Source organism: Phascolarctos cinereus, unplaced genomic scaffold, assembly GCF_003287225.1.
Source record: "Phascolarctos cinereus isolate Bilbo 61053 unplaced genomic scaffold, phaCin_HiC Scaffold_1;HRSCAF=81, whole genome shotgun sequence".
Lineage (NCBI taxonomy): Eukaryota > Metazoa > Chordata > Mammalia > Diprotodontia > Phascolarctidae > Phascolarctos > Phascolarctos cinereus.
The window spans coordinates 99,918,672-99,939,621 of NW_027555514.1; the positions used below are offsets into that span (position 1 = coordinate 99,918,672).

Sequence of the window (20,950 nt, forward strand, 5' to 3'; positions counted from 1 at the left end):
CTGGGGGGCTGAGGGGAGGAGAAAAAGGGGACAACTGGGAAAGGTAAGATTTGAGCTGAGTCTCAAAGGAAGCCAGGAAAGCCAAGAGGCAGAAGTGAACAAGGAAAGCATTCACAGAGTGAGCTAAATGATTTCAGAAAAAGCCCTCCCCCAGACATCTACTAGCTTGAGCAAGTCACAACCATTCTGAGGCTCAGTTTCCACATCTGCAAAGTAGAGTACAGTGGTACTTATAGGGTGGTATGCTTTCAGAGGGCTTGAGGGGTCAAAACTATTTTCATAATAATCCTGTCTGTTAATTTTAAATGTGGTAAATATCAGTAGATATAATCCACATTAATAAAACTCTTTGGAGAGTTCTCAATAATTTTTAAGAGTATAAAGGGGCAGGGGCAGCTAGGTGGCACAGTGGATAGAGCACCAGCCCTGGAGTCAGGAGGACCTGCGTTCAAATCTGCTTTCAGAGCAGACATTTGGCACTAGCTGTGTGACCCTAGGCAAGTCACTTAATTCCAATTATCTAGCAAATAATAATAATAATAGTAATAGTGTAAAGGGGTCCTGAAACCAAAAGGTTTGAGAACCAGCAGTGTAGAGAGAAATCAGAGACAAATGGTGTGGAAAGACATCCAAATCTGGTCTTATTTAGCTCCTTACTATCTATCCAATCCTGATCAAGTCATTAACCTCTGTAGGCTTCAGTTTCCTCCCCTAAAAATAAGATTAAACTAAGATCCCTTCCAACTCCTTGTTTGTTCTTCCTATTCCAAAGAAGACCCATGACATCAGGAGGATGAAGGTGATGTCTTGACTTGTGAGCTAACTAGAGATGAGTGGGCAGAGCTACCTAGCAAAGTCATTCACTTCACCCTCTCTTCCAGAGTCACTAAAGTCCAGTGGCAAGACAAAGGTCAAGACGGCCCAGAATGAAGTGGATAACCTTGGCCTTTCCAAACTGAGGTCTTTCCCAAATTCTTTGGTCCGATAATTACAGAAAACAGCTTCCTCCAGCAGCTTTGAGATTCAGATGCTATCTCTAAAAGGAGAAAATGCATGCAAAAATAATTTGAAATTGTAAGGCAGGGAGGGAAGTAGATAAAGCATTTCTTCAGAGCTCACTATGTGACAGACTGGGGATATGAGCGCTGGGGATACAAGTACAAAGCAAGCGAGATAGTCTCTACCCTCAAGGTCCATTCTAAAGAGGGCAAACAACATCTAGAAGGGGTGCTGGAAAGAGGGGAACTTGCTTTCAGCTCTAAATCTATGATCTATGACTACAGGATAAAGTCCAGACTCCATGCCTTATTATTAATCAGTATTACTATTAATACTTGTTAATAAGTATTATTATCCTTGATTATTATCAATGATTGGTTGATTATTGGAATCCTTCGGGTTAACGTTACTCAGGGGCAGTATCGGAATCCAAACCTGGTCAGGATTGTCTGAGTTTAGAGTGGTTTGTCAATTAGACAGTTCCAGGTGGCCCCCACTAGGTGGATCTGTAGCTTCATTCAGGTAGGGCTACCGTCCTTCACGAATTTCAGTGGCGCATTTGAGCCTAAGCTACTGGCCCTTTAAGAAGGTGAGCCAGGTGAAGCTCGTAACTCCGCCCTCTGCCAAGGCACCGCCCCCGGCCCCCGCCCTACTTTTCCCGGCTCCACCAGCCCGGTGACCGGCCCTTGGTCCCGGTCCCGGCTCGCGCGCCATGGAGCGGCGCAGCCCCCTGGGGCTCGGGCTCCTGCTGCTGCTCTGCGCCCCGCTGCCCCCGGGGGCGCCCGCCAAAGAAGGTACTGACTTCCCTCCGCCTCAGATCTCTTCTTCCCACTTAGTCTTTCCCTTCCCCCAACTCCCTCCCTTACCCAGGAGTCCCCGGCCCTGGGGACCACCTGCTCGCTCCCCCACACCTTCCACCGCGCGCGCACACACGCTCTTGTTCCGACTGTTACCCCTGTTCCCTTTCTTTGCAGAGCTTCCTGCAGCCTCTCACACACCTTCCCCGTGACACACACACCCCCTCCCCTGGCAGCCCAGGCTAATGAACTTGCCAGGCCAAACTTTGCTCTTTAACCCCTACGTGGTAATTCTGGGGTCATTCAGTCCTCACACTAGCACCACGAGCAACTAGAGCTGTTGGGGTGGAGGGGTGGAGACGGGGCTGGAATGGGCCTGAAGACTGAAGAGAGGCCCCCGTGATAGTTTACTACTTGCTGAAGAGTACCGATCACCACCACCCTCTATTCCTGGGGGAGCCCATACTTTGGGCTACGTCTCTCCTGGGAACCCAAATCTTAACTCCACCATCATTACCTTAATAATATGCAGTGAAAAAGGGAATAGGGCCTCCCTTCCTTTCCTGGGCTATGGGCTTCAGACTGCATTTCCTGGGTCCCTTATACCAAACCTCCCCACCACCACTCAAACTGTGAAAGCCAAAGCCCATCAAGTCCCACCCTCATGCAATCCTGGGATAGTTTATAGAATTACAGGTTTTTAGAGTTGTCAGAGATCTGGTCCAGTTACAAAAAAGGAAACCGAGGCCCAGTGAAATCAAATGACTTGCCTAAGATATTGTTTTCTATAAGCCCTTACTCCCTAGCTAAATGGACTGCCCCCTGGGGGCAAGGGTTATAGATCCTGTCATCCAGTCAATCTGGAATCTCCACCCCCAGATTCTTCTGGCATTGAACCTAGCAGAGGGTCCCGCATCGTAGCCCTTTTCATATTTGCCTTTTCTTCTCCTAAACTCTCTAAGTGTCTTTGTAACATGAATATTTCACAGGTATGAATACCCCTCATTGCTAGTCCATGTTTTTGCTCAAGAAAAGGCAGGAGGTTTGATGTGTTGGGGGGGAGGGGTAGGGGGAAGAGGGAGACATCAATCAGCAGGTCACTTCACCAAGATGGTCTGACGTCCCTCTCCACCCCCACCCCACCCCCCCAGTAACTCTGCTAGACACCAGCACTGCACAAGGAGAGCTAGGCTGGCTACTGGACCCACCAGAAACTGGGGTGAGTACCAGGGGAGAGGAGGGTTTTTAGGACTAGGGAGGGCTCCAGACCAGTGGGAAATGGGACAGGCAAGTGGGTGGGAGAAGAGAAGAAAAGAGCAGGAAAAACTGGAAGTGTCTCCCAGGGAGGCGGCTGTCGGGTGTGTGTTGGGGAGGGGGGGAAGGGGGTGGAATAAAGGCTGAGTCAGAGCCTACTGAGCAGGGCGGGGTGGGGGGGCCAGACTTCTCCCCATGGAGGATGTCTAAATAACCTAGCTTAGGTTGGTTCCTCCCCTTTCCTGTTTCCCCAAAATGAGGTGGGGGTGATCAGAAGGAGTGGATTTACCAGCAGGAGGTGGTCACTTGTAAGGACTTTAAAGATTCTCAAAATTTATAGGAGGGGGAAGGTGTGGAGGAAAATCCTGGATTGTGTCTGATGGCTGCTGTCTTGGCTACTCTTAAAAAAAGGATAACTATATGAAGTTTTCTTCCTTGTTCCCAAGCTCTTGACTTATGCTGCCATCCTTGCCATCAGGAGTCCCCTACTCTTAAATCCTTCATCGTGCTGTCCTGGGGGGGTGTCATGCATGTTCCACATACAACCCACCCTCTGGTCCTGGTCATCAGAGGGCAAGCAATATCCCATGAAAAGGGCTAGGAGAGTCTTGGGTACGGCACAGCTATGAGAAGCTGAGAATGAGGGTTTTATGTCTGATATATTAGGGTGATAGAGCAGTGAAAAAACAGCAAGGGGGTGTTGCTCCACCTGGTTAAAGCTCCGAGGTTCTTGATTTGGGCCTTTCCCCCTTTTGACTCCATTGTTTTCATTTTATGGCAGCCACCTTCTCTAGTTTCTTAGGTGCTAGAGACTATTCATTCTGGGTTTGCTCTTCCCTTTTTCTCTGTGTTTTAGGGTCCTGGCTCCACTCTTTCTGCTCTCCCACAGTGTGGCCTGTAATTAGAGTTAATAGACTAAACTATAATGTACCCTCCAGGAGGGGCTGCTTAGGAAACCCTGAATGAGACGTGCCCTAATAGGCGCCTTATCCCATAAACCAGCTAATCACCCCCACAACTATGGCTACGGGCCCACCTGCTGGTTCCCACCAGCCCCTTGAACTCCCGCCCCCTCCCAACCTTACCCCCATTCCCAGCCCCAACTAACTCTTTCTCTAGCAACTAATTATCCTTAACTGAAAAGGAGTAGGCTGTTCAGTTAAACAGATCTGCAGTGGGTAGAAGATCAAGGGGAATTCCTCCTTCAGTTGTCCATCCCACACACACCCCCCACCCCAAATTTAAAAGTCAGTAAAAATAACCAGCAGCCAACCACCTGGTTTCCCAGGGTGCACTTGGGAAGCTGACAACTTAGCCGATTAGTAAAGGGTACTTATTGCTAGTACAGAACATCTGTTTGTCTGCTCTGTCTCCTGTTTTTGTCAGTACTGAAACTGAGGGGAGACATGTTGAAGTCAAGACAGGCTGTCTTTGCAAGTTCCAGCTGAGGCCATGGTGACCTGACTGTGATCACCCTTCCCACACTCCCCACTTCTATGCCAGCAGCCTGCTTAGCTTCTTCACCTATAGCACCCCACACCCCAACTTAGGTCTGGGTAGCTCACCCTAATCCCCTGTACTTTCCAAGTACCTAGAGTTCCATAGGCACAGTTGTGCCTTTAGTACCTATGGTAGCAGGTATGGAGATGGTACTTTTCCAGCCAGTGGCCGTTCACATTCCACCCTTCCCTACCACCAGCCACCACCAACCACTACCACCACCACCACTAATTAGCCCTTTAAAAGATCCCTTGCTATTCAGTTTACCAATCCCAGCTACCAGAGTTCCATGTGGCCAATTTTTAATTTCCTAAAGCTTCAGAACAAACTCCTCAAATGTTAGACAATCCCAATGATAGACCAGTATTAAGTGATGATTTATTTCATCCTTTTACCTGTGAGGATTTTCATCCTCTTTACAATTCCCAGTGCTGCTGATATCTTCACAACCTTGTGAGCCATGTTGCATATACTAAACCTGGTCTCCATAGGTGAGGCAGGAGGGATGGATTCTAGAACCAAAGAAGCCCCACATTGGCTGCCCTTTCTTCAGTGGGACAGGGTGGTGAGGGCAAAACAGTGCCTGGGTCTTAGGTATTCTACCCTGAAGTATTATAGGTATACCCCAAAGCAGGGCTGAATCTTGCTGACTAGTAAAGATAATAGAATGAGACTAGAGTGAGTCTGAAATTGGACCCTCCACTCCAACCCTCACAAATGGAGTGGGAGGGAGGGGGAAGGGACACACTGACACAATTTCTCTCCATCCAGTGGAGTGAGGTGCAGCAGATGTTGAATGGGACGCCCATGTATATGTACCAGGACTGCCCTGTGCTGGCTGGGGGGGACACGGACCACTGGCTTCGCTCCAATTGGATCTACCGGGGGGAGGCCGCTTCCCGAGTCCACGTCGAGCTTCAGTTCACTGTTCGAGACTGCAAGAGCTTCCCAGGAGGCTCAGGACCACAGGGCTGCAAGGAGACATTCAACCTCTTCTACATGGAAAGTGACCATGATGTGGGCATCCAGCTCCGGCGACCCCTCTTCCAGAAGGTACTGTTGCCCCATCGTATCCATCCATAGTCTAGCAACTGACCCCTTTTACCAACCTGATCTCTTGAGATAAGCCTTACTACCAAGGAGAGGAAAATCATGAGACAGGGGACCTTTTCTGGGTAAGAATGAGGAGTATATACTTCCTGACTCTAGCACCCAATACTCTTGTCTCTCCAGGTGACTACAGTGGCCGCAGACCAGAGCTTCACCATACGGGACCTGGCGACTGGTGCCGTGCGGCTAAACGTGGAGCGTTGCCAGCTGGGCCACCTGACTCGTCGCGGCCTTTACCTGGCTTTTCACAACCCAGGGGCTTGTGTGGCATTGGTGGCCGTTCGAGTATTCTACCAGCGTTGTGCTGAGACTGTACATAAGCTAGCACATTTCCCTGACACCCTTCCGGCACCCATGGGTTTTGCTGAGGTGTCAGGGGTCTGCCTGCCCCATGCCCAGTATGCCCCTGGCCCTTCAGCTGCCCCTCGAATGCACTGTAGCCCTGATGGAGAATGGCTTGTACCTGTGGGTCGATGTTACTGCAAACCAGGCTATGAGGAGGTCAAGGAGGAGAATGGTGCTGAAGGATGTACTGGTAAGGGCATGAGAAGAAAAGAGCACCTGGGTGAGGGATCATGGCTGGGGAGGAAACGACAAGCAAGCATTCTCAGTACCCTGCGCTCTCCTCAAGACCCTGATCTGTCTGCCTATGACCACTGTCCTCATCACCTCAGCATCATCCACTGACCTCTCCCCTATCTCCCCCACCCACCCACCTCCAGCCGTATTTGCAAAGGACTTTGCAAACCTTAAAGAACTGCATGAATGTGATTTGGTGTGTGCTTTCTACTCTCCTCACCCTATCCTGGATCCCCCAATCTCATCACCAATGTTATGCGTTTCCATTTCAGCATCACTTATGCTCTCTGTCCTGTGACCCTGTGAAAGGCAAAAGTGGAGGGAAGGTAGATATGGATAGGGGGCATGGGCCAGAGCAGGGTCATGGAGTCAGCTTGGAAGAGAGGGGCAGGGATAAGTGCTGACGCTGCTGAACTAACCTTCATTCTCAGCTTTAGGTTCAGCCACTCACTTCTCTATTACATAGAGATGGGAACTGGCATGTCAAAACTCTGCCCTACCCTGAAGTATTATGATGACAATAATAATAGTTTTCATTTATATGGTACTTTTTTTGGAGGCAATAGGTGTTAAGTGACTTGCCCAGGGTCACACAGCTAGTGTCTGAGGCTGGATTTGAACTCAGGGCCTCCTGACTCCAGGGCTAGTGCTCTATCCACTGTGCCACCTAATTACCCCATAATTTTTATAGCACTTTAGGGTTTGCAAAGATATGTGTACATATGTACATGTATACATATACACATACATAAAATTTTCTTTGATCCTCATAACAGCCCTGTAAAGTAAGTGCTATTATCTTCATTTTACAGATGAGCAAACTGAGGTTCAGGTTAAGTGACTTGGCCTTGGTCACGGGCTAGTACATATGTGAGACAAGATTCAAACCCAAGTGTTCCTGACTCCAGCTGGTCCTTTATCCACTGCATAGGTTCATGCCTTATTCCTTCCTGCCTCACTACCAATCAGTTAAAAAGTCTGAAATGAAGCCCATACCATCTCACTCTTGGACTATGGCAGTACCTTGTTAACTGGTCTCCTTGTTTCCAGTATCTTCCCCCTTCCAGGCTATCCTATATGCTCTACTTCACCATAATAATCTTGCTAAAACACAGATTTCAGACTTCTCACTGCCATATTCAGGAATGTCCAATGGCTTTCAGATGATGCAAGAAAATTCCAGACTCCTCATTCTGGTATTCACAGCTCTTTACAGTCTGGCTCCAGTCTCCAAACTCTTGTTCATACTGCTTTATTGACCTGAGGCAAAAATTGGGAAGTAGACATTTGGGTTTTTGGCACCCTCAGCTTCCCTAATTTACTTCCTTTTCCGCTTTTGGGTGACCCTTCATCATCCCCACCCCCTGCCATGCCCCTTAGATATACAGTGACCTGAGAACCTCTCTCTTTTCTACATTATAGACACCAGTGCTGTTTTGTTTTGTGGTGGAGGGAGGGGTGGAGTAGGGGATTGATTGCTAGCACTAACATATCACTTTAAGGCTTGCAAAGCGCTTTACAAACATTATCTGATTTTTTCCCCCTCACGATAACCTTTAAGGTAGGTGTTATTATTATCCCCATTTTACAGATGACAAAACTAAGACAGAAAGAAGTTAAGTGACTTGCCCAGGTTCATACAGCTAGTAAATGTCTGAGGCTGGATTTGACAGGTCTTCCTAACTCAAGGCCAGTGCTCTATCCATTTTCTCACTCTGGCATAAATGGCTGAAAGCAAATTAACCCTTCCCAGGTGTTTTCATTTGGACAGAGATCAAAGTCTTCAGCCAAAGGAATGAAACTCTGACAGTAAAATTTGGGGCCTTAGGTGGAAAAGGGAATTATCAGTGATGTTAAAATCATACCTTGTTAATAATAACCTACTCCACCTCTTGTTGAGGGTTGAGGTATATTTAGGAAATTATGAGGTCATGACATACCAACTAGTCAGAATAATGGACTAGGAAACTTAGAGGTCATCTGGTGAAGTCCAGGCTGGCTCGGAAATTATTATTTACTCTTTGAGAAAATAAAGCCAGATTTATAAAAATGTGATTCAGATGTAACCATTCAGGAGCACAGTCTTCACAAAATAAGATACATACCTGCAGCTGCATTTCTTCTGTCGTCACTTCAAAATTAGAAGGGATAGATGGTCATCTCTTTATATCCTTTATTTAACTTTTCTGGAACCCTAACAAGAAGCTGACCTCTAGGTCACTAAGTCACGTATAAGTGTTGTTGTTGAGTCATTTCAGTCCTGTCTGACTCTTCATGACCCCATTTGGAGTTTTCTTGGCAAAGATACTGGAGTGGTTAGCCATTTCCTTCTCCAGCTCATTTTACAGGTGAGGAAACTGAGGGAAATAGGGTTAAGTGACTTGCCCAGGGTCACATAGCTAGTAAGTGAGGCCAGATTTGAATTGAGGTTTTCCTGACTCCAAGCATAGCTGCCTGTACATTTATGAGAAGTTTTGTCCTTGAAAAGTTGTATGTGAAACAAATTCATTCTTCTCTAAGAGCTTCACATAAGAGCTGACAGAATTACAAAATGAGAGAGTAAACCCCCTAGGCCTGAGTGTAATCTAGGAATGCTTTTTATAAGGGGAAGGACTTGAACTGGCCCCCAAAGGATGTGCAGAATTTGGGTAGGAAGAGAAGAGGGGAAATTCCTTCCAAGTAGGAGAAAGTCAAGAAACATTTATGTAGCACCTACTGTTTATGTATCAGGCACTGTACTAAGCACTGGGATACAAAGAAAGGCAAAAAACCGTCCCTGCTCTCAAGGAGCTCACAATCTAATGGGGGAGAAGTCAGCCAAAGGGGAAATGAACCTTTCATGTTTGACAGGCATTGGCTTACCTTGAGTGGAAGGTGCTTGGTGGAGGGTAGTAGAAGATACTTCTAGACAAGTGAAATGGGTTCACGTTCTAGAGGGCCTTGACTGTCAGAATGAGGAGTTTGGAAACAGCCTTGTATAGTGGGTAGAAGACTACCTGTGGAGTCAGAGGACCTGGGTTCAAATCCTTCCTCTGATACATACTACTTGTGTCACCTTGGACAAGTCATCTGACTGCCCCAGGCCTCAATCTGTTAAATCGATAAAATGTAGAGGTTGCACTAGCTTGCCTTTGAGATGTCTTCCAGCTCTAGATCTTGGTGATCCAGATCCTTTTGGATCAGTCAACAATGGATTAGCCACTATGGTGGCTCAGTCTCCCCAACCTACAAAAGTGAAATGATCAAGGAAGCTGATGTCGGCTTTCTATTCTCTCTCTTCAGCCTGCCCTGTCAATTTCTACCGTGCTGAGATGGATGCCCCCAGCTGCCTCAAGTGCCCTCCCCACAGCACAGCTAAGTCTGTGGGGGCCCCAGTCTGCACCTGTGTGAGTGGCCACTACAGAACTCCTGGGGAAGGGCCCCAGGTAGCATGCACACGTGAGTGGGGTGGGTGGCCTGGGTGACTAGGGAGGGAAGGGTCCCAGATTATATGGAGGGCTATACTGGCAGTGGGTCTCCCCACTCCAAAACAACCAGGTAAATGCTCCATCTTCCCCTAAACCAACAGACACAGTTTCCAGGAAGTAGGGCCACCATAGTTCCTCCCCCTATTCTCTTCAAAAAACCTCATAATTCACAAGGGAGTCTCCTTATTCAATCATGACCCCATAAGTTTATACCTCAAAGAGTCTCGTTGGTAGGAGTGACCTCATATTGGGGATTTCTGCCATCTGATTTTATATAACCTCCCATAGGTCCCCCCTCAGCCCCTCAAAATATCAGCTTCTCTCTTTCGGGGACTCAGCTTTCCCTGCAGTGGAAGCCACCCAAGGATTCAGGAGGTCGTCGAGATGTGAGCTACAATGTGGAGTGTGCACACTGCCAGGGAGTAGCCCCAGATGAGGGGCCATGCCAGCCATGTGGGGCAACTGTGCACTTCTCCCCTGGCACCAAGGGACTCACCCTGCCTGCTGTTCAAATCGATGGCCTTGAACCCTATGCCAACTACACCTTTCGTGTTGAAGCCAAAAATGGGGTATCTGACCTGGACCCTAATGGTTCTCCCAGCACTACACTCAGCCTTAGCATCGGACATGCAGGTGAGGGCACCTGGGAAGGGGACAGCCAGAGCAACATTCAGGAAAGAGAAATGAGGGAGCAGTGCTAAAGACCAGCAAGGGTCAGGAAAAAGTGATGGAGGAGAAATCTAGGTCGGGCTCTTGGAGGTCTCTCCCCCTGCCAACATCCTGACTTTAACTATTACACTCTTCAGAACCACTGTCTGGCCTGTCCTTGAGTCTGGTGAAGAGAGGACCCCGACGGTTGGAGCTCTCCTGGGCAGGGTCACGACCTCGCAGCCCTGGAGTGAACCTGAGCTATGAGTTGCATGTGTTGAACCAGGTAAGAACCCACCCTTTCCTCTACCCCCCCCAAAAAAAGTTTCCTCAACATCTATGCCCAGCCACATCCAGGGTGGGAAACCAAAGGACAAGGTCTTCACCACTTACTCCTTTCTGATGCTTCTCCACAAAGCCCTTTCTCTCCTGTTCATCCTACCACACAGGAGGAGGAGAGATACCAGATGGTGCCAGAGCCCAGAGTATCATTGACAGAGCTACAGCCAGACACTACCTATGTGGTGCGAGTCCGCACATTGACTCCCCTGGGTCCTGGACCCTTCTCGCCTGATCATGAGTTTCGGACCAGCCCTCCTGGTGAGTAATCAATCCTCTGAGACTGACTCTAAACCATTATACTAGTTCAGTCTTCCCAGTGAGTCACCTCACCTTCCCCGACACACATGCACAGTCTTCCAGTGACCCCCTATGTACATGCACATGCACACACACACACACACACACACACACACCAGCCTTCCTATGAGTGACCTCTGCCCACACAGAGATGCTACCCGTTCCTCCCCTCTTAAGAACACACACAGCAGATCCTGCCCCACCTGCAGCCAGCAGCTCCCTAGTCAGGGACCACACAAACAAACCACGCTGTGAGTGCGCGCACACACACACACACACACACATATGTGTGCGTGTGCACACACGCACAATGAGGGACCTCCACATACACATTTTGTCGAATGAGGTCTCAAAAAATTTACCCCAGCTTCCCCAGTGAATTAGTTGTTTCATACAACTCACACATACTCCGGTTTTCCAATGAACGATCTCTTGTCCATAATAATAATAGCTGTCTGGCTGGGTTTGGACAGCCTTGTTACATAGGGGCTATAACAATAATTCCCATTTTACAAATGAAGAAACAAGTTGAGATGGGTTAGGGGTCATGTAGCTGGTGTGGATCTGAGGCAGGATTCAAACAAGCTCTTCCTGACTCAGGGTCCAGAATGTTATGCACTGGCCCCTGTCAGTGATACCGTGTACACTAGCCATCTCACTGAGTGAACTCTCGCTGAACAAACATCAGCCTCCACAGCAAGGGACCACATCCCCCTGCCAACATCCTGACTTTAACTATTACACTCTTCATCTCTCAGTGAGTTGTTCCCTTCCTCCACCTGCATGTACACATATGGTCCCAGAAACTATGTTTTATGTGACATACAGATGTGGCATATGTATGCACACAGACCAACCCTGACTCTTACCCCCACAAACAACTTCCAGGACATCACACAAATATCAGCTCCCAAGTGAATGACTACACACTCACACAGAGCTGCTCTTCTCAATGAGTTATCCACATATGACCACAAAGAGCCCTTGTGAACAACCTCCCACACACATATATCAGACGCTAGTGACTGACCCTCCCCAACACATACACATATGCTAGGGCCCCCAGAGAATAATCTTACACAGATGCACCAGCCTTCTCCCCCTTCCCTGCCCCCCACCATCCTCCCCTTCCTCACTTCCATGAATATGGGTTTGACTAGGTAGCCACTATGTTCCATTCCAACTCTCCAATTCTGGGCTTCTGTGATTGACCACATATCCACACCAGCACTCCAGTGAATACAGAATCACCTTCCTCATCTCCACTCATTAATCTCATCTTTCCCTCCTTACTTTCTTGCCTTCCCTCTCCCCAGCCCATGTCCTTTCAAGCTCCAAAATGCTTTATCTCAGTTCATTTGTCCTCAGTTTCTAAGGGCCTATCTGGGGGAGAGATTGTGGCTGTTGTTTTTGGCCTGTTGCTGGCATTGGCTCTGATCCTTGGATTCCTGGTCTTCCGCACAAGGTATGAGCATAACAGACCCCCTCACCACTGACCACTGACCTTCCCACTCATAGTTTCCATACTCCAATGACAATTCTAATTCTTCTTCAAGGCCCCCTCAGCCCGTCATAGTACTCTGCTTCTCCCCCAGTACCCAGTAAATTAACTCAGGTCAGAGCACCAAACCCCCCACCACCACCACCAGACATTATCCCAGAAGAAGGCACATACCATTCACTGGGTTCTCTGAGAACAGACCTGTTCCCACAGCCTCCCTGGAAGTATGAGAATAAGGAGATGGGGGTAGAGGATGTGAAGAACTGCGATGAACTCTTTTCCGTTCCTTTGTCCTTCCCCTAAACTGTAGGAGAAGAGCTCAGAAGCAGAAAGGGCAGCGAGAGTGTGCTTCTGATGGTGGGGATCGTGGTGAGTCAGTAATGGGGAGTGGTGACAAGGGCCCTGATCTCCTAGGAGGCAATGAATATGAGGGGGATGATGAGGAAGGCTAGGAAAAGGGAGTGAAGAATTCTGGAGCTTCTGAGGCAGGGGAAGGCTAGCTTGGGATTGTCTCTGGGGCTCTCAAGTTTTGCTGCTTAATTAAGTTTAGCTTAATTAATCTTGTGCTAATAGCACCAGTGTAGCTCTGGTGTAATTATCTATTAGCTGCTAGTTCTTTTGCACCCTCCATTACCACACCCCCTCCCCCATTCACTCACACAAACACACTTTCCATCAGCCCCAATCCCATCTCCAGGCTGCCTTCCCCACCCCAGCTATACTCTGGGTCACAGCTCATAGGGCAGGAATGCATGCCTGCAGGGAGAGGTATGGGACTTGGGGATGTCCAGCTCAGGCAGATGGACCTTATCCCAGTTACCTCATTAGAAATCCAGCCTCAGCCCCCCTTTAAAAAAAAAAGCAGAAGGAGGGGGGACATAATGACCCATGCAGCTGCTGAAAGCAGCCAGGGAGTATGGGTCATCCTGGCAGGGAATGTGGGGGAGGTGTGAGCCGTAGAGGTAGTTTGGGAGGTGGAGGTTAGAGGAGGAGACAAGAAATTTGGTGGGCAGGGGAAATTGAGTAACCCACTAACATCAGAGAATGGTGGTCAGAAGGGGGAGGGCAGTAAGCAAGATGCTAGAGCTTGAAGCTCCCCTACCCCTAAACCACAAAAGGGCTGTTTGGAGGAAGTCATGGTAGTGGGGGAGAGGATACAAATGGCATGGATTGAGAGTCTGTACTCTCTAACCCCCCTCCATATTAAGTATCTCTAGCTGACCCCTCCTTATTCTCATCCCAGAGGATAAGCTCTGGCTGAAGCCCTATGTAGACCTCCAGGCATATGAGGATCCAGCCCAGGGTGCCTTGGACTTCGCTCGGGAGCTTGACCCAACCTGGCTGACTGTTGACACAGTCATAGGGGAAGGTGAGCTCAACATAACCCATATCTACCACCAGCCTAGTTACTGAATATCACTACCACTGAATATCCCTTCCCACTCATCCTCAGCTTCCTCTCAACAAACATAGATAGACACATGTATGCTCGTGCATTTCAATGCTGCCCCTGGTGGCATGAAATTGACTACACTCTTCTGCTTTTGCTCCCATCTCTCTCAGGATGGGGATGTTTTCTCTTGGCCATGATTTAAAACTACCGCACTCCTTTTCAGAATGAATTCTTTTGGCAAGAATAAGCTCTGAGACCACTCTCCTTGAGGGAAACAGTAACTAAACCATAGTAAGAACTATAGTATGTGTGTTGAGTGACACCTCCATTAAGGAATTCTCTGGTAATGCAACTACCTTTACAACAGAGTCCACTGAGTTTAATTCTGCAACTAGGTGGTAAAGTGGATAGAGCACTGATCCTGGAGTCAAAAAGACTCGAGTTCAAATGCAGCTTCAGACACGTCCTAGCTGTGTGTGACCCTGGGCAAATCATTTAACCTATATCTGCCTTAGTTTCCTGAATGGTAACATGGGATAACAATAACACCTCCCAGGGTTGTTATGAAGATCAAATGCAATGATATTTTTAAAATGCTTTGCACAGGACCTGGTATATAGTAGGCACCATACTTACTAGCTGTGTGACCCTGGGCAAGTCACTTAACCCCAATTTCCTAAGCAAAAAAACCCAAAAACATAGTAGGCACTATATAAATGCTAGCTATGATTTGCTATCATTATTGACTTTTTACATATTGTGAAAAGAAGAGGTCCTTAAACCCAGAGTCTCACACACTTATACTTGCCTTGACCTTGTTAGGGGGTAAAATTGTAAGGCAGGCAACGTTTTCTGCCTCCTCACCCTGCCCCACTGCCCCTCAATGTGCTTCCAGCTGGAAGGGCATCTCGTCCAATCCCCTCATTTTTCCACAAACGAGAAAACTGAGACCTAGGGAAGCGCAATGATTTGTGCAAAGTCATGAGGTTTGTAAGTGGGAGAACCCAGGTTCAAAACCAGACCCTCTCGTTCCAAATCCAGCATCCTTTCCATTGTACCATGTAGTCAGTGGTTTTTCATTTTGATAAAAATATTAACAACATTTGTATCGTACTTTCTTTCAAGTTCACAAAACGCTTTACATGTTATTTTATTTGATCCTCACAACACTATGAAGTAGTGTTGTTGTCCCCATTTTACAGATGAGGAAATTGAGGTCCAGAGACTAAGTGACTTATCCAGGGCCATACAGCTAGTAAGTGTTTTAAAAGCCTTTTATGTCTTATCAAAGGGGTTTGGGGTATCAGTAAGCAATTTAGATAGATACACGCGCGTGCGCACGCGCACACACACACATGCATTTGTATATATGTACATATATATGTGTATACACATATACATATATAATGAAATTTATTGCTTACATATTCAGATATCAGTAGTCAAAAGTAAATATATACACCTATGAAATGTGTGTGCGTATGTGTATAAATACCTAGGTCTATTGAAAAGACTTGCCCTGAATTAAAAAATGATTTAGTCTTTTCAAGTAATGGAGATTGTGAGAGAGAAGATTTTCATTAATATCTTTTGTTTCTATGTCACCAAAATTTCTTTCTGTGTCCCCACTGGGCCAACCTTCTCCCAGACAGCTATTCCTTTATAACAAAGATTTTTTTAAAGTAAAAAATAAGTGAAAGAGAAAAAAATTCAGCAAAGACCATCAATACATTAAAAAATGACATTGTATGCCATGTTAAATGCTCATGGACATCCTCCCAATAGCTAGTAAGGTTTGCAGAGAGCTTTACATAATGTCACATTTGATCCTCACAACAATTCTGTGAAGGAGGTGATATTATCCCTATTTTAAAGATGAGGAAAATGAGGCAGAGAGAGATTTATGGGACTTGCCTAGGATTACACAGCTAGCAAATGTCTGAGGCAGGATTTGATCTATAGCTCTCTATGCCACCTCGCCCTATATGTTTTGCAAGAGTCAGAGGGTTGGTATAGTGAAGAGCATCAATAGGTGGCCCAATGGATAGAGTTCTGGGCTTGGAATCAGGAAGACTCCTCTTCCTGAGTTCAAATCTGACTTCAGACACTTACTAGCTGTGTGACCCTGAGCAAGTTGCTTATCCCTGTTTGCCTCAGTTTCCTTATCTGTAAAATGAGCTGGAGAAGGAAATGGCAAGCTGCCCCATTATCTTTGCCAACAAAACCCCAAATGGGGTCACAAAGAGTTGGACACGACTGAAAAGACTCAACAGCAAACACTTTACTTAGTGGCCCAGGATCTTGGCGATGTGCCCTCTGTTTTGAGGAAGTCATCCCATATTGTTTTTGCATCAGTAATAACCATATTATTCAAGAGCCAGTATGGCATCCTCAACAGAGAGCTGGCCTCAGTCAAGAAGACTGGGTTCAATCCTGCCTCTGACATACGTTGACTGTGTGACCCTGGACAAATCACTTAACCTCCCATTGCTCTAAGCAACTCTCTGAGATTATAAATTGAAGAGAAGGTGCTGAATTGCACTGGTAGAGGGAGTTCCCTAAGAACTGATGAATTCACAGGCCCATTCCCTATCTATAATATATGTGAGATACTGCTTGTTCTTATAGTAGATGACAAACGTGTCATTTGAGACCAACGTGAAGGGCATGATCTTATGTCTCCTTTCTTCCCCCCCCCCATCTCTAGGAGAGTTTGGGGAAGTATATCGAGGGATTCTGAGAGTCCCTGGCCAAGAAGTTTTCACGGTAGCCATCAAGACTTTGAAAGCCACATCTCCAGATGGTCATTGGTGGAATTTCCTTCGAGAGGCCACTATCATGAGCCAGTTTAATCACCAACACATCCTGCACCTGGAGGGTGTGGTCACCAAGAGTACGGAAGAAGGGGGTGTGGGAGGTTGGGAGGCATCGGATTTGATCACCAAGAGTATGGGGGAGCGGGGAAGGCTATGGTTTGCCAAAAGAACAAATAAGGTGTGGTCACTAAGCTAGAGTTGGAGTGGGTTGGGTACTGTCACCGAGAATGGTGGGATGAAAAGAAATGGATGTAATGGCTGCAATGGCTGCAATGATGGGATTTAGGAGTTCTTTGTGAATAAGAGATTAGACTGAAGTGGGTGATGGGAACCCTGGTTCTATTACGTGAGTGAAGCCATCTTTGATCTGTTTTCTGTGTCCCAGGGAAACCTATTATGATCATCACGGAGTTTATGGAGAATGGAGCCCTGGATGCCTTCTTGAGGGTGAGGAGGATTGAATCAGTTGGGCAAGGGAGGGAGGTTAAAGTCAGCCTTTCATTGTCCCTACTGGATGGGGGTGGGTTGGAGGTACTTGAGGGAAATCCAGAGGGTTAATGGAGAGAGATGAAAGAGGGAAGAATTAATAAAAGCAAGTTCTAGGTGGTAGTTCCAGCTCCTGGGAAGGAAAGCATTGCTTAGCTAGCTACATGAGATAACATTTGTGAAGTGCTTAGCGTAATGTTTGGCACACATTAGGCACTTAATGTTTGTTCCATCCTACATCCAGGCACAGGAAGAGCAACTTGCCCCTGGACAGCTGGTGTCCATGCTGCAGGGTATCGCCTCTGGCATGAGCCACCTGAGTGACCATAGGTATGTTCACCGAGACCTAGCTGCCAGAAACATCCTGGTGAGCCAGAACCTGTGCTGCAAGGTCTCTGACTTTGGCCTGACTCGATTGCTGGATAATGACCGCGATGGCACTTATGAAACCCAGGTCAGATCCCTTCGCGTTTCTCCCGTTCTCCCCTCTCTCTTCTTAAAAATAGGGTGCTGGCCTTGGAGTCAGGAAGACCTGAGTCCAAATCCTGCCTCAGATACTTAATACCCTGCACAAGCCACTTAACCACTTTCATCCTGTGGCCTGTTTCCTCATCTGTAGGCATGATAATAATAGTACGGCTAATAATAGGACCTGCTTTACAGAGTTGTGAGGATCAAATGTGATAACATGGCAAGTGCTTTGCAAACTTAAAATGCCATGTAATCATTATTGCCTTTGTATCGCCTTCCTGTTCCAGGGAGGGAAAATCCCAATCCGTTGGACAGCCCCGGAAGCCATCGCCCATCGAATCTTTACCTCAGCCAGTGATGTGTGGAGCTTTGGGGTGGTAATGTGGGAAGTGCTAAGCTTTGGAGATAAACCATATGGGGACATGAGCAACCAGGAGGTAAGCCCAGGACAGTTCTATGCCCATATTCAACTATATCCTCTGTCTGTCTCTAGCTGTCTCTCTTTATCTTTCTGTACTATCATTCTGTATTTTTTTTTAGGCAATTGGGGTTAAGTGACTTGCCCAGGGTCACACAGCTAGTAAGTGTCAAGTGTTTGGTCTGAGGCTGGATTTGAATACAGGTCCTCCTGACTTCAGGGTCAGTGCTCTATCCACTGTGCCACCTAGCTGCTCCTATGTCATTCTATATTCTTCCCCTCGTCCTACCTGAGTCTCCATCGTATCTCCCCTATCTTCTCACAGAAATGCTCTTTTTCACCTCCTTTAGGACTCTGCTGCATCTTCCGTCTCATCTTTTGGGTCTTTCTTCCCCCACATTACCATGTGCTGTTCCGTGTCTTCTTTTTCTTTTTCTTTACTACCTTCTCTGTCTACCTTCCTCAGGAATCCCATGCCCTTCCTGCCACCACTGCTATTGCCCAATGCCTTTTCTTGTCATTCTCTGCTCCAACGCAGGTGATGAAGAGCATTGAAGATGGCTATCGCCTACCTCCCCCAGTTGATTGTCCCGCCCCATTGTATGATCTCATGAAATGCTGCTGGGCTTATGATCGAACCTGCAGGCCACGATTCCGACAGCTTCAAACACAGCTAGAACAGCTGCTTGCCAGCCCTCATACACTGAGAACCATTGCCAACTTTGACCCTCGGTAACCACACAAGGGGAACTATGAGTGGGTGAATAAAGCTGGCAGAAGACAATATTCAACTGCACGTTCTGAGTGGCAGCATAGATATAGAGCGGGAAGGGACCTTAGTCTCTCTAAACCATCTGTATATTTTGTAGATAAGTTCAGAAGTCAAATGACTTGCCTAAGGTCACAGAGTCCTATTCTGAGGAGAGGGAAAGGACACACACAAACTTTACAGATAAATAGGTAGAAATCTTTTTTTGAAGCATAAACTAAAATAGGGTTTGATGATCTATGAAAAGAAGCAGCAGCTGGTATGTCAGAAATTTTTCTAGCAATTACAAGTGTTTCTGACATGTAGACAACCACACTATATGAATATTCACCTACCTATAGAAATATAAATGTGGTTTAGGATCTGTAGTATATCATTCAGCTACACCATGGGTTAAATAGACATTTGTGTGCTATCCTGGAAACTTAGCCACCCTTTAACACTGTTTCTAGGGAAACATTTTCCAAACAACCGATGTACAAACAAACTCTTGGAACACACCCTGTTCATAATTTGGGGACTGCTTGTCTATCTTTTTGGAATGTGTTTGTCTTTTTCCTGGCAGGCTTAACGTCCTAATGACTTTTGGCTCTAGCTAACAGTACAGGAAAGTCCATCATATGGAACATGGGTGTCAGTTGGGATAGAAAGAAGCAGCACTTATAATTATAGAATAAAAAAACTGGAAGATCTTAGAAGTCATCTGATCCAAACACTTGACATCATCCCAAAGAATGTTCATAGAGCCTCTGCTTAAAGATATCTTGTGTTGGGGAATGCACTCTCTTCCTAGGTAGCCCATTGCCCTTTTAAAGCAACTCTTCATTGTTATATTAAGCCAAAGCCCACCTTCCTCTAACTTCTACCCCGTGGTAAGCAAAACATGTATAATCTTTTCCATAAGTCAGCCTTTCAAATAGTAACATTGACAGGTTACAATCATACATCTACAGCCAAGTGGCCACACCAAAAGTCAAGAATACTTGACTTCAAATTTCCTGCTACCTGAGTCCCAGGCACAGGAATGACCATTTGCAAGTTTGATGGGTCAGCTGGCTCCACTCCCCCTCCACTGGTATCAACTCAGTTAACTTTGGAGGCAGGAGGAGGACATGATCTTTTTTCTCAATTGAAGGTTGGCAGGATATATGCCATGTTAAAGATCACCCAGATTTGTAGGTTGGTTGTATAGTACTGTTCCATTATCGTAGTCAGTATTCCCTGAATACACACATACTTGCTAGGGAAGGAAATAGAAAGCTGGGGTATAATCCAACAGTGCTATGAATATTCCAGATGTACAACTGACAGCTAGTTATAGCCTGGTCAGTAAAGGGAAGAACTGTAGAAGGGATAGAGAAGGCTGGACCTTGGAATCTCGAGGAGCATGACAACTACATCTCTTTCCCTAGAGTTACCCTTCGGCTGCCAAGTGTAAGTGGCTCAGATGGGATCCCGTACCGAAGCGTCTCTGAATGGCTTGAATCCATCCGCATGAAACGATATATACTGCACTTCCGATCTGCAGGGTTGGACACTATGGAGTGTGTGCTGGAGCTGAATGCCGAGTGAGCAAAGATGGGGACTGGGGAGGGAACAGGTGGACACCAGGGAATGGATGCTGGAATTGACTGCTGTGGGGTGAATGGATGAGCCAGGGAAGGGGCTCTTTGTGGCTTGGTTTCAGAAAATTGCCTTCCTCTTTCCACTCCCACAGGGATCTGAAGCAGATGGGGATAACACAGCCTGGACATCAGAAACGAATTCTCTGCAGTATCCAGGGTTTCAAGGACTGATTTGTGGACAGGATAAACTTGAAACCCACCCATGATGCCCATTTTCAGCAGGCCAGTGCTGAAGGTGTGATCTTTTATGCCCCATCCCTTGTCCTGGATCATGTATGTTTTTGGTGCTGCTCTTTCCCACACCTCCTATGGAGGAATTACACCCTATGGTTTGGGGGAGGAGATGGTTGTCTTGTTTTATACTTGGACAGGCTGGCAGAGTTATGGGTAATAGTAAGTGGGACTAGGGTTTGGAGATCTGAGTGTGAGCTGTGACATACGTACATATACATATATATATATTTTTTGTAAATAAATA

At 46.8% G+C, this 20,950-nt stretch overlaps 1 protein-coding gene and 1 long non-coding RNA gene across 3 annotated transcripts; one reads left to right on the forward strand and one right to left on the reverse strand.

Annotated features, from left to right (window-relative positions):
* The first annotated feature begins 1,631 nt into the window (after positions 1-1,631).
* On the forward strand, positions 1,632-20,814 carry EPHA1 (EPH receptor A1). Of its 2 annotated transcripts, none has more exons than XM_020997936.2 (18): positions 1,632-1,793; positions 2,948-3,015; positions 5,322-5,603; positions 5,784-6,195; positions 9,522-9,677; positions 9,995-10,339; positions 10,513-10,640; positions 10,804-10,954; positions 12,362-12,458; positions 12,805-12,863; positions 13,738-13,863; positions 16,595-16,780; positions 17,089-17,150; positions 17,434-17,643; positions 17,948-18,097; positions 18,617-18,810; positions 20,260-20,415; positions 20,565-20,814. In XM_020997936.2, exons 1-18 carry the CDS (start codon positions 1,712-1,714, stop codon positions 20,641-20,643), a joined length of 2,943 nt encoding a protein of 980 aa, XP_020853595.1. In that variant the 5' UTR covers positions 1,632-1,711; the 3' UTR covers positions 20,644-20,814. The 2 variants fall into 2 exon arrangements, with proteins under 2 accessions (XP_020853595.1, XP_020853596.1); XM_020997937.2 differs by having other exon boundaries at positions 9,522-9,625; positions 10,045-10,339.
* On the reverse strand, positions 4,917-12,801 carry LOC110216130 (uncharacterized). The gene is made up of 5 exons (XR_013486126.1): positions 12,669-12,801; positions 9,102-9,464; positions 7,263-7,499; positions 6,124-6,239; positions 4,917-5,521 (listed from the first exon to the last, which is right to left on the reverse strand). It is a non-coding gene; the product is annotated as an uncharacterized LOC110216130 (long non-coding RNA).
* Positions 20,815-20,950: the final 136 nt, after the last annotated feature.

Excerpts from the sequence above, each read along its gene's own strand:
- EPHA1 (XM_020997936.2), top strand. The coding sequence starts at position 1,712 with ATGGAGCGGCGCAGCCCCCTGGGGCTCGGGCTCCTGCTGCTGCTCTGC. Across the intron at positions 6,196-9,521 it reads TGGTGCTGAAGGATGTACTG|CCTGCCCTGTCAATTTCTAC; the intron begins GTAAGGGCATGA and ends CTCTCTCTTCAG. Across the intron at positions 18,098-18,616 it reads GGGACATGAGCAACCAGGAG|GTGATGAAGAGCATTGAAGA; the intron begins GTAAGCCCAGGA and ends GCTCCAACGCAG.